Source organism: Trichoplax adhaerens, genomic scaffold (genome assembly GCF_000150275.1).
Source record: "Trichoplax adhaerens TRIADscaffold_16 genomic scaffold, whole genome shotgun sequence".
NCBI lineage: Eukaryota > Metazoa > Placozoa > Uniplacotomia > Trichoplacea > Trichoplacidae > Trichoplax > Trichoplax adhaerens.
In genome coordinates, this window is record NW_002060958.1 from 1,141,033 (window position 1) to 1,153,957 (window position 12,925).

General features: G+C 30.9%; 2 protein-coding genes across 2 annotated transcripts; both read left to right on the forward strand.

Moving 5' to 3' along the window:
- Positions 1-207: 207 nt before the first annotated feature.
- On the forward strand, positions 208-3,616 carry TRIADDRAFT_50906 (uncharacterized protein; the record flags this gene model as incomplete). The annotated part of the gene is made up of 13 exons (XM_002116527.1): positions 208-376; positions 507-597; positions 697-803; positions 985-1,030; positions 1,171-1,240; positions 1,346-1,425; positions 1,543-1,597; positions 1,706-1,966; positions 2,423-2,575; positions 2,714-2,763; positions 2,928-2,979; positions 3,068-3,157; positions 3,413-3,616. 13 exons carry the CDS (start codon positions 208-210, stop codon positions 3,614-3,616), a joined length of 1,428 nt encoding a protein of 475 aa, XP_002116563.1.
- A 3,708-nt stretch (positions 3,617-7,324) lies between these two features.
- Positions 7,325-11,325, forward strand: TRIADDRAFT_31153 (uncharacterized protein; the record flags this gene model as incomplete). The annotated part of the gene is made up of 13 exons (XM_002116528.1): positions 7,325-7,517; positions 7,669-7,759; positions 7,913-8,019; positions 8,229-8,274; positions 8,370-8,439; positions 8,534-8,613; positions 8,752-8,806; positions 9,309-9,569; positions 10,245-10,397; positions 10,527-10,576; positions 10,708-10,771; positions 10,859-10,948; positions 11,146-11,325. Coding segments are annotated over 13 exons (1,440 nt in total), but the record flags the coding sequence as incomplete, so codon positions are not given.
- Between the last annotated feature and the right edge of the window lie 1,600 nt (positions 11,326-12,925).

Below are 12,925 nucleotides of genomic sequence, written 5' to 3' on the forward strand. Positions count from 1 at the left end.
ATCAATGATACTGTATAATCCAGAAATCGATACACATATAAAGTACAATTACTGCATCCGATTTTAAATAGTTTAATTTCATTGATATTATACGTTTGTATTACTATACCTTCATACATAAACAATTCTATTTCTGTATTAGAATTTCAAAGCAGTCTTAACAAGAATGCACACATCGATGACTTCATTCATGCTATGGTCCAAATTATGGTTAAATATATGAAGAGATGTCATGATCGGCATGAAAAAGTCGTTGAATTCAGACAACCTGAAGAACTAAACAAGTTGATCAACTTTGAATTAAAGGATACACCTGAAGATTTGGCAACCGTTATAGATTATTGTCGAGAAACATTAAATTATTGCGTAAAAACTGGTAATAATCGAATAGGCAATATCGTTCAATCTGGAGTATACTTTTGATTATAAAAGTGATGATAGAAATACGGTACGAAATTTGAAATTGTTTTATTCTTTCCTCTATTTAAAAATCTCATAATGGATAGGTCATCCTCGATTTTTTAATCAACTCTACGGTGGCATGGACATTGTTGGTCTTTGTGGACAGTGGCTATCAGCAACAGCTAATACAAGCATGTAAGGCGTAAATGTACAAGCTTGTCTTGATTAGGAATAAATACCAACTTTTATTTATTAGATAGTAAGCGTCAGACTATATATCATAATATTATGCAGGTATACATATGAAGTTGCTCCAATTTTTGTGTTAATGGAAAGAGCTGTTCTAAGACATATGGGACAATTAGTTGGCTTTTCTGATGGTGATGGTATATTTGCACCAGGTAAAATTAAATTGGATTACATAGACGACTTATACAACAACACCTAATGCGATACAGCTTAGCTATCATATACTGTAGAGTACATGTAATGAAAAAAATTGTCTTTCAATAGACGCATAACAATATATTTAAAAAAAAATATCGATTTACTAGATCATAAGCTACTTTTGATAATTTTAAGGTGGATCGTTATCAAATATGTATGCCATAAGTTTAGCAAGGCACAAGTAAGTATCCAATAGATTTAATCGTAACGTAGGAAATACGCGTAGAAATAATCTTCCTTCGGTTCTGTATCAATTTAAACTGAATGTCGAATAATTTGGATTAATTCGTCATCGGCAATATTTCATCGATTTTTATGAAGGAAATTTCCAACTAGTAAAATGGAAGGATTGTTTTCTTTACCTCGTATGGCAATATTAACTTCGAAACACGTAAGATCAAAAGCTAACCAAAAGAAATTTTTAAAACCGTTATCAAGTGATGGTAATTTACGTAAGAGCTACCTTTGCTTTTATTCCGACCATGATACAATCTAGAGCCACTATTCCTTTAAAAAAGGAGCATATTTTATGGGTTTTGGTCTAAATAATGTAGTTATGATCAATTGTGATGCAAAGTAAGTTAGATCAATTTTGCAAAGATCTACATTTTATGCCTGGATTATTTATGAATGTTGCTTTTTATTACCTTCGCATATTTATAATACTTTGATAATTATTTGCATTTTTTTCAGAGGCCGCATGTTGGCTTCTGATTTAGAAAACCAAATAATCCACCTTCAATCTCAGGTAATTTGGTAAAAAGTAGAGGGCTTATAAGGCAGTAACTTCTTCTCTTTGGATTCTATCTTGGTAAGAGCAGGATGTATGGCATTTACCATTTATCATTTTTTATAGGGTATTGCACCCATATTGGTCAATGCTACGTCTGGTACAACAGTCTTTGGTGCTTTTGATCCATTAGACGAAATTGCTGATATATGCCAGAAGTATGATTTATGGTTACATGTCGATGCTGCTTGGGGTGGTGCAATTATTCTATCAGCAGAAAAACGTCACTTGATGAAGGGGATGCATCGAATTGACTCTATTTCTTGGAATCCGCATAAGTTTATGGGTTGTCCTTTTCAATGTTCCGCTTTCTTGACAAAAAAAAAGGTATTGCTGAAACTATTAGGTAAAATTTGTATTTTTAATTTACCTAAATTCGAGAAAAATTTGATTCCATGGATAAATCTATGCTGATAGAAGCTAAAGCTCTTGAGTAAACTGCGTGTTAGACTAATTTTAGGGAAAAATTGGCGCTATATTTAATATCATAGATCTATTTATAATATTGCGTCTTGTAGATACATTAGCTGTAGACACTGTCTATTAAGTGATGGATATAATATTGCTTTTAATGGCAAATGTCTAGTAATATATGAAACATTAATATAGACTTATGGTTATTTAGTTACCATAGACGGTAACATATCAGATATTATCTCATATAAAATAAGAACTAATACATTTTGCTAGAAATAATTAACTCAGAAATTGATAGCAAACAGTATTAAAAGTTTTCTGGCCTGATTTTTCGGTATCATGGTCTATTATAATTATGTGATGTAGGGACTCTTAGAAGAATGTCATGGAATACCGGCGTCATATTTATTTCAAAAAGATAAAATGACATACGATATATCATATGATACCGGAAATAAATCTATTCAATGTGGTCGTCATGTTGATATCATGAAATTGTGGCTGATGTGGAAAGCTAAGGTAAGCAGATTGATATGATATGATGTTTGGCTAGATTTATTTATTAATGTGGATTTTTACATGCTGTAACTGTAATTTGTCACGCATCAGATTAAGAAATACATGACGACATTACTTTATATGTCATTTTTATATCAGGGGGACCAGGGATTTACCAAAAAGCTGCATCATGCTTACGAAATTTCTAAGTAAGTAAATTATATTTCAACTATAAAATTTTAAGTAGATAAATATCAATACAAGAAATTGTCTAGTCATAATCACTGATTACCAATAATTGCCTATGTGTAAATCTCTCAAGCTGTTTCTGATGATTCTAATATTATCAATGTGCATTACTATCTTATGGTAGTTATCTAACTGAGAAAATTCGGAACCGCGACGGCTTCGAATTGGTTGTTGAGGTAATAATCAAATTTCTGATTAAATAAACAAAAGGTTATTAGTTAAAAATATTCATATATCCTTATATATTTTTATACACGAATAAAGCCCGTTTATGTAAGTATTTGCTTCTGGTATATACCTACGGCTATCAGAAACTTATCTGACGGTGACGTTAAACGGAGAAAACTAAGTCAGGTGAGATGACAAAATAGTAATAAAATTCTTAGACCGAATATAAGTAAACCCTTAAAGTATTATTATACCTTCTGAGAGATTATCCTACATTTAAGGTAAAATGAATTATTTATATCTCTACTCACACTTGTACTCATTGGTTTCTATCAAATAGTTTAAAATTCAATTTTGCTATGAGGTGAATTTTAATATGGAATGCAGTTACAGCTGACTAATTCTTATTATCAAACTTTTAATTTTGAATTAATCTAATAGGTAGCACCTCAAATTAAAGCCGGAATGACCAAAAGAGGCTCAATGCTCGTTGGCTATCAGCCTATGGATGATAAAGTTAATTTTTTCCGGATGATCATATTAAATAGTGCTACAACATTTGATGACATGGATTTTATTCTTGATGAAATCGAATCACTTGGAGAAAGAATTGAATTTGTACAAAATGGTTTTCACAATCCGTAGAAGAATGGCTTCAACTGATTATTTAACCTAGTCTATTTTTGAAAATCAAATTAGATACTACTGTATTACCTTTTATTGGCCTATAAATCATGTATTTTCTATGCTCTATTCCAACTTTTAATTGTAATTACTACATTTCTTTGGGCTAAAATAGCAATTATAATTATAGAGGTGGTTGGTATGTAGGTAATTATCTTATTCAATCAACCATTTCGCTTTCAACTAATATGAGCACTGATAGTCATATTTAAATTCTAAATTCGCCTACTCTTCTATTCAACGTTATTATAATCGTTGTTTTCACGATCTATTGCACTGTACAAGACAGAATTTGTTTAGCAGAGCAATGGTACCAAGTTTGAATGATGGATAACTATATAATCACGATATATAAATTGCGATAGAAATGCAAGGCTAATAAATCTTATAATTACGACTAATCGTAATAAAATAAAGCCTTGATGTAATTGCAATATTAAAGTTACTTAAAACCAAAATTTGGCTAAATCAAGCTGGGTCTAGACTGATTTTGCCAATATTATATTTAATTTTCTTGAATTTGGGTGATTATTTCCTAAAACTATTAATAAGTGATTGTGATGAACTTTCTTTAATTATTTTATATTTGAAGTATTAGAAGTGTAATAGCATGCTATCTCTCCAATTTTAAGAATAAAATTTCGATATTTTCGTTTTAAAAACAAGTGAACGACTAGATTTATTAATGCCAATGTTAGGGGCTTTAGAGTACATGACAAATAGTAAAGTTAGATCGTGTCAAGTGCACAATGAAGATATATAACGTGAATCTATAGGTATATATACAACATACAGCATACTGTAATCTAAGTAATTCATTCTATGCACATACAGTAGTTGAAAGAGTAGGATAAGCCATAATAAAGCGGTAAAATTACATTTAAGGTACTATTACTAAAGTTTCGTATTGTCACCCATTCTCGCTAATTAGAGATCTTATATGCTTTTGCCAATATATGCTGTCCAACATGTCACTTAGGAATATGAATATAGACGTTGAACGAAGTAGCAAAGAGGTAATTATATTGTCATATGCTGTAGTGTATCTGTTTTTATGATCTATTTAAATCCCTTTAGAAAGGTTTAGCGCGAGTATTTTACAAAATATTGGAATTTTGTTGAGATTCTGTATTTAATGTGATCAATGATATAAGGTTATTACTGGTATGTGTTTAATGTACGAGTAGGTGAGGACAGGACCAGAGAACTGCTAGTTAATTAGTTTTACGATTGCATCGCCTCAAGGAAGGCATACTGTTCGATTTATCGTTAGAAAATCTAAACAGACAATAGAAAATATTTACAATTTTAATTACAGTCGAGTGTCTCTATTAATGAACAAACAAAGAACCATAGCTGGAGTGCCTCAAGCTGAATAGCTTAGTAGCAAATCCGAGGAAGTTGCCACAAATATTTTACACACCATAAGTCTCCCGACAACCGCATCATAACATTCGTAGAACGGCAAAATTGAAGCCGCAAGATCAAAATAGATAGATAACATAGTCATTATGTACAAATGGCATGCAAGTGTAGAACTGTTAAGCAATGATGGTATAATAAATCAGGTCTGTTTTTCCATATCAAAACAACATTCTACTATTTGCTCATTTTGCTGTTTGAAAATGAATAAGGTTACTGCTTCTGTGCAGAAGCCTACGCAGGTGCAGTACTCTAACCTTGCATATTATTTTCTATTGGCTTGGGCAGTAGCAAGCCAGTATCAAAAATTAAATAATTAATTATTAATCTATTTAAAGTATTGCTAGCAGAAACTTGATGGTAATATACTCGTATGTAAACTTAGTATACTATACTGCCATGTGAAGCATTATTGATATTATAAAGTAATTAGCAGAAGTAGATTCAGACAAGCTAACTAGCTGTCTAACGTGCTTATGCTGGAGCAGTGATCATTGCATACAACAGCGTTATACATTTTCTATACTTTTATTGTTTATTCTCGCTCTCTCACCCAGTTCTCTCTCGAATCAAACCCTTTTTTTCTGCATCTTTGGTTACTGTGATAGATCGACTTTATCGTCTAGTTAGTCAACAAGTTGGAGATATGGATAATTCCTTCCAAGAGTTAGTAGATCAAAAATTTCAACATCTTTACGATGACGGTTAGCCATAATTTAGCTTTAGTTTATGGAATTAGATGAACTGAATACTAAAGTTTTATCTATACATAGTATACGAGTATACGAGTATGTTATGGTTATTGCCAAGATTTAAGAAAGATCTGATTCTTAAGATTGGTTTCTATGATTTCTAGAGCTGATTCTAGTAATGGTAATAGCCGTAATATACTCGTATACTATAGATAAACAATGAATCAAATTAGTTATTGATACTGGAAAAATCGCTTATAGTATATACTGTACGTATGCATGTTAAGGCCATAAGCAATTATCGATATTATGACTGATAAAGATTTGAAAGCTTTAAAAATATCACTAAATAATAATCAAACTGATTGATCATACAGTTTAGAAAATAATGGAGCAATTTTTTTATCTACTTGATTAATTTTGACATGACAATGAACAGTAGTAGCATCCTAAGGTTAAAGATACATGTAATGTAGCTATTATTGAAGATACCTATTTCTAATTACAATTCAAAGTTATGCTAGTTTTCAAGCATTCATGGCAGCTGTATCTTGGCATAATATCATACCAGTGATTGACTTTAACGTCGTAATAGAAAATGCGTACAAATAGCTTACAATAAGTTCCCAATTATAAAGCTACTAAAGTAAAGCTAGTGGGGAGCGCTGTCTTTAAATAGTAAAACTTTAATTCTATCGTTAAACTGAACTAAAATTTAATATTTCATATATATTGCATTTACTATATCAAGAGTCGGTAGGAACTGAGTCAAACTTGCTAAAGGAAGAAATTATTGTAAAATCATACATATCATCTACAGCATTGGTTAAACGAAGATAACAATATTTAAATTAAAGTATTTTCGAGTTCTCATCTTGCGTATTAGGCGAAGTTTGGATTGTTGACAAAGTAAATGGTTTTCATAAGCTGAGAGGCTTTCCTATCTACGTATAGTTTCAAAGTAAAATACTAGTATTGACTCGATTAATTTTACAAACGCTTAGTTTCGAATGATATACTGTATATCGCTAAACATAACTAATCAAAATAAGCGAAGAGACTTCTTGTGGGTTAGTAAAACTTCCTTATTTTGCAGTCCGTAGGTGAAAAATACTATTAAAGATTGACTTTATACAGCAAACTTCTCGAATAACCTAACTAGACTATAGCCTACGTGTATGTTTTTAAAACTCATATCTCCGTTTGAAAATATATTAATCGATATACTGTAGAATGATAGATAAGCTAATTGCACAGTATAATCATTAAGTGAATAGCTACAAATTATTTTCTTATGTTGATGATATCGAATGCAGTAACTAATTTTACAAATAATCTCATTAACTTATATGAAATATCTTCCGAACTTGATTGCTAGCTATCAAATGGAAAATTTATACAACTACATAAATCATGAATGAAGTAAATTGCACCCTATCAGCTTCCTACTATGATCGTGCTGACCTCATTTCTGATTAATTATTTGTTGACATGATCTTTTCTCTCTAATACAGAAATTCAGAAAAATTTTCATCAAAATCCTCATCTCGAGGACTTTGTACATGCTATGGTCAACATTTTAATCAAGCATATGAAAAATTGCCATGATCGTAGTCAGAAAGTCATTGAATTCAAGGAACCAGGTGAATTAAAGCAATTGATTAACTTTGAATTACGAGAAAAGCCAGAGAGTATGGCAGCTGTAATGGAATACTGTCGCCAGACATTGCATTATTGCACTAAATCTGGTAAGATATTTGATATTCAATCGTTTACTACCTAATTCTTACAAATGCTAATCTGAAATATAATATCGGATATTTCGCAAAGCTGCCAGTAGAAATTTTTTATATGAGCTTGAATTAGCATACTCGTAAATACAATTAATTCTACTTTTAGGGCATCCACGATTTTATAATCAGCTCCACAGTGGTATAGACGTGGTTAGTGTCTGTGGTGAATGGCTAGCGGCTACAGTTAGCACTAACATGTAAGATTTAGGCTCTACGATCCTAACCTAAAGATTCTTGGCCACTTGATTGATAATTATTAAAGTCAAAAATAAGCCAATTCTAGGAGGAAATACTATATAACTTCAAATGGATTTACGGATTATATCTAATTTATTTTAAATTTTATATAGGGCAACTTATGAGATTGCTCCTACTTTTCTATTAATGGAAGAAGCTGTCCTGAGGCATATGACACAACTTATTGGTTTCCATGATGGAGATGGTATCTTTGCACCAGGTGGAGGTTTAACAAATATCATAGTTTAGATAGGTTGCATGGGACAAAAGATTTAGCGCTCCCGCATAAATTGCTATATAATCTCGGCAATATTGAATAAGCAATAGAGTAACATCTAGTAAATATTATTAAGAATAACGATACTCTTTGAAAGGACTTCTTGAGAATTGTGAAAGGCTTCAATACGAAGATCATGTTTACTATTTTAGGTGGATCATTATCCAACATGATTGCCATCAATCTGGCGAGATATCGGTATATAGGATGATTTAAAAGAATTTGATTGCGGATGAACATTGTTGATGCTTATTCGGTATGATCTACTATTGATATATTACTTTAAATTAAAGAAAATTTCCAGCATCCAAGTTGAAAGGGCTTTTTTCATTGCCTAGGATGGCGGTCTTAACATCCAATCATGTATGTTGCAGTCTTTCAACCGTTAGCGGTACTAGTTAAATTGTTTATTATAGATTGAACTTTAAGCTGTTATGCCTAATATTTTATCCTATAGAGTCATTATTCGTTTCAAAAAGGATCTCATTTTATGGGTTTGGGGCAAGAAAATGCCGTTATAGTAAATTGCGATTCAGAGTAAGTTCTAACATCTTGCTTTAATCTGTTATCTCGTTTCTATCTTGCTATAGATGCAATAATGGAGTTATTATATTTTATATTTTGAAATCACATATATTACTTTATAAATGACATAATTTCACTTGTAAATTGCAGAGGTCGTATGTCAATTTGCGATTTAGAAGACAAAATTGTCCACCTTTTATCACAGGTTAATCTTAAGTTATGTATATGATTGCTTCAATAAATTGATGATTCAGCTATAGCACATCATGTAGTTGATAGTTATAAAATTAATTAGGGAAGAAAATAATACTACATATTGTTCGCATATCTACACATTTATAAGCAATTTTGAGGCTAAATCGCTCTCTTACGATTGTAACATGAGTCTATTTTGTTTATTGATGTTCGTTTCTAGAGATAATTTCTTAATTTGATATTTATAAAAAAATGCCTTGCTTTCAAATGGACATCACAATACTTAGAGTATGATGATTATCTACTTTCAAATAGTGATTAAGTAGTCTACGGTTTGATCTGCCTGATTTACAAAAGTAATCACTACCAGGGAAATTCGATAACATATAATTTATTCCTGGAGTTAATTTTACGATATAAACTAAATGTTAGTGGAGTAAAGTACTTATGAGGCTTATATAAAATATCCAACAGAACCGATAAAATATCTATTATTAATTGATATCAATTAGGATATTGTACCAATTATGGTCACTGCTACATGTGGAACCACAGTTTATGGTGCATTTGATCCTGTGGATGAAATTGCTAATCTATGTCAACGATATGATATATGGTTTCATGTCGATGCTTCTTGGGGTGGTGCTGCACTATTTTCTGATCGGAAGCGACATCTTATGAAAGGTGTACATCGAGCTGATTCTGTGACTTGGAATGCACATAAATTTATGGGATGTCCATTTCTATGCTCCGTACTTTTAACTAAAACTAAGGTAATTCAGGAACTCTGAATTATTTTACCGTGATTCACCGCATTAAGATAGAGATATTTTAGAGAACCATTATTTTAATATTATCAAGACTGTAGTTATGATAATATCATATGCAGTTTATACTATCACAGATATGTTCGTAATGTAGAAACTATCATACGCATTTTTAATTTACCCAATCATAAAATAATAACTCTTGTAGCTTTATAATTTTGACTGTTAATTGCCTAATAAGGCTTTATAGTTTTGTAGTGCTTAACATAGCCATGAAGCTAACAAATCATTTAACCTGTTCCTTTTAACTGTTCATCTGAGAGTAAAGCTGTAATTATATTTGCCCTAATATTACAAATAAATGTTAAAAATTTAAATTCTCTTATTAGGAAATATAACCATGCTAAATTTGTAACCTGTCTTCTGAAATTTAAAAGAATTCCAAAATTTTACATAAATCTAGTTCACGCTATCCAGCCAATATTCAAATATAATCATATGCAGATTCACAGTTTTTTTCCCATATAAACAGCACCTATATTATTGATGCTATTCTTACCAAAAGATGCAAATAGAAAAGTAGATAATTTACTTTATTTAATGAAGCAAATTTATAAGATTATACAGATGAATCAAAGTTAACGGAAATAAAACTGATTAATTGCTTGACTATTTCTATAGGGGATTTTGCACGAATGTAATGAAATTGTGGCACCTTATTTATTCCAACAAGATAAGATGACTTATGATGTATCTTATGACACAGGAAATAAAACCATTCAATGTAGTCGCCGAATCGATATTATGAAACTATGGCTGATGTGGAAAGCAAAGGTTGAAAGGAATTTACATTACAATCGATAGGATAATAATAATTCAGATCTTAGATTCAATTTGCAGCAGCTTTTAATCGAGCTAAAGTTGATCATGCCTTACTGAAAGATTTCGATATATAACAATTAGGGAGACGAGGGATTTACTAAGAAAGTCAATCATGCTTGCGAGCTTGCCAAGTAGGGGAATAAAATTGATCTTTTACTAGAAATTTTTCTATAATTTGAAATGTTATATCAATAATATCGCACTTTAAATATAATATTAAGCTATCTACGATTACAAGAGCTATTTTCATCTATTTTTCTAGTTACTTAATCGAGAAAATTCGAAATCGCGAAGGTTTTAAATTAGTTCATCAAGTAAGCGGTTCTGTTATTTGTGCTTGGACTAGAAGATTGACAATCGAGCTCTTATTGCATGTCTGTTTATAAATAAGGTATTTTTCTTTTCTTAATTAGCCCATGTACCTTAATGTTTGCTTCTGGTATATTCCCAAAGCTTTACGAGATATGGCAGACGACGAAATAAAGCGAGCAAAATTAAGCAAAGTAAGATGATAGCTAATCGCTATAATTCGTCTTCTGATATGCTTCACGTAACTGTATTTCCATGTGTTGACATGTGAATGGTCTTATATCATGCTCTAAGTAATTTGGAGGGTGTTGCTTTTTTCAAAGATATCTCGATTTATTCAGGACATTTTTCAAAAAGATTTTCTTGTATCCGTACTTTCTTAATACAACAGGTAGCACCACAAATTAAAGCTGGAATGACCAAAAGAGGATCAATGATGGTGGGTTTTCAACCAGTAGATGATAAAGTAAACTTTTTTCGTATGATTTTAATAAATTATAATACGACGCTTGAAGACATGGACTTTATTCTCGATGAAATTGAGACACTAGGAGAAGCTGTTAAGGTTTAAATTTACAGATCTGATTATTACTTAATGAAGACTTAAATGATTTAATCATAAAATCTAATAATTTAATTTACTAGGCTTTATTGCTATCAGTTGGATTATAGTTTTTACTATTAAACTTCAGTATTTTAATCGAAGTTTTAAGTTTTGCTATCTGATCTGATCATTGGATAGTATGCACATTATTTATTTTGTGCTGTATTACAAAAATATTTTTTCTATAATATGCAAACTCTACACATAGAACCTCTAGCAATGAGTTGAAGAAATTAAGGAATGATTATTTGCTAAAAAAGAATTTATTATAGTTTCTTTCACATCCACAATTAATGAGTGGTTACGTTACTAGCTATTAATTACAATTTCTTAATTCTCTTATACCAATCTACCTCAACATTACTATAATAATGTAGAGATATCTGCATAGCATTATATTGGAGCACAACTTTATTGAATTAGTTCAGCATGGAAAAACCATTTAACTCACAGTTGTACGTTGAATAAAACATCTTATATGCACGTTATATATAAGCAAACATTAACCTATATAGATTATAATAAATTTATTCACAAGAAACAGCTACCAATAGAGTAGTTATTGTGCTTGTAAGATGAAATTTGGAACTATTTTGATAAGTAAATCTATACAGGTATCATGTTTGTAAGGAAGATTTTGGAAGCTGCTTGAAAATTAAATCTATAGAAATCTGTAGAGTGAATGTGCTAGTACTAAAAGAAAATTTAAATTTACTTTGTGGTAAATCGACGTTAGATAGCAGGAAAAAATGTAGAGAAGGGCGTATCACCCTGTAAGCTTGTCAAATTGCTATGTTCTTAAATTTTGAAGCCTATTAGTTTACTGATGCCCTGATATAATTGTCTCTGTACAAGTAATTATTTCATACTGTAATACGAATAGGATGAGGGCTCCATTTCATCATAGCAGCCAGATTTGTAATTACTTCATTACGTTAAACCGATTTTTTAATATGATACTTTAAGCTAGGTTTTTTTAATAAATACCACTCGTGATTTAGATTGAGAAGAGCTGAACGATTTACAGTAAAGAATATAGAAACATCAAAAGAAAATTAAATATAAAATGGCTTTTCAAACTTCTCTATATTCTTCTCTTCATGTCAGTCCAACTCTCTTCAATATTACTTTCAAAAGTACATAACTACTCTAACTTATAAAATTTCTACATTCATAATAATGTACACGTGTATAATCTTAAGTAGTGCAAACTATAACATTTTAGCCATCTCATCCTGTCATATATGAGCTATTTTTGCTACATTTAGTGTAGATGAAAGATGGTAGCGGTACTAGCTTGTAGGATGGGATGTAATTAGATGAATCGAAACTATAATCATAAAATTTATATTGTCGGCAGTTATCAGTCTAGAAGGATTCAATCAGTCATGCCCTTGTGAGTTTATTGCTTTAACTGTAGGCTTGATCAACAGTGGTGTATCCTGTGTTTGTTTTTGGAAGAAATTGGTTTTTAGATGGACTGAATCCTTATTTCTTTACTGAACTAGCCGCTTTAACTGTGGGCTTGACCGCTAGAGATAGATAGGTCAGATAATTGCTTTGGGAA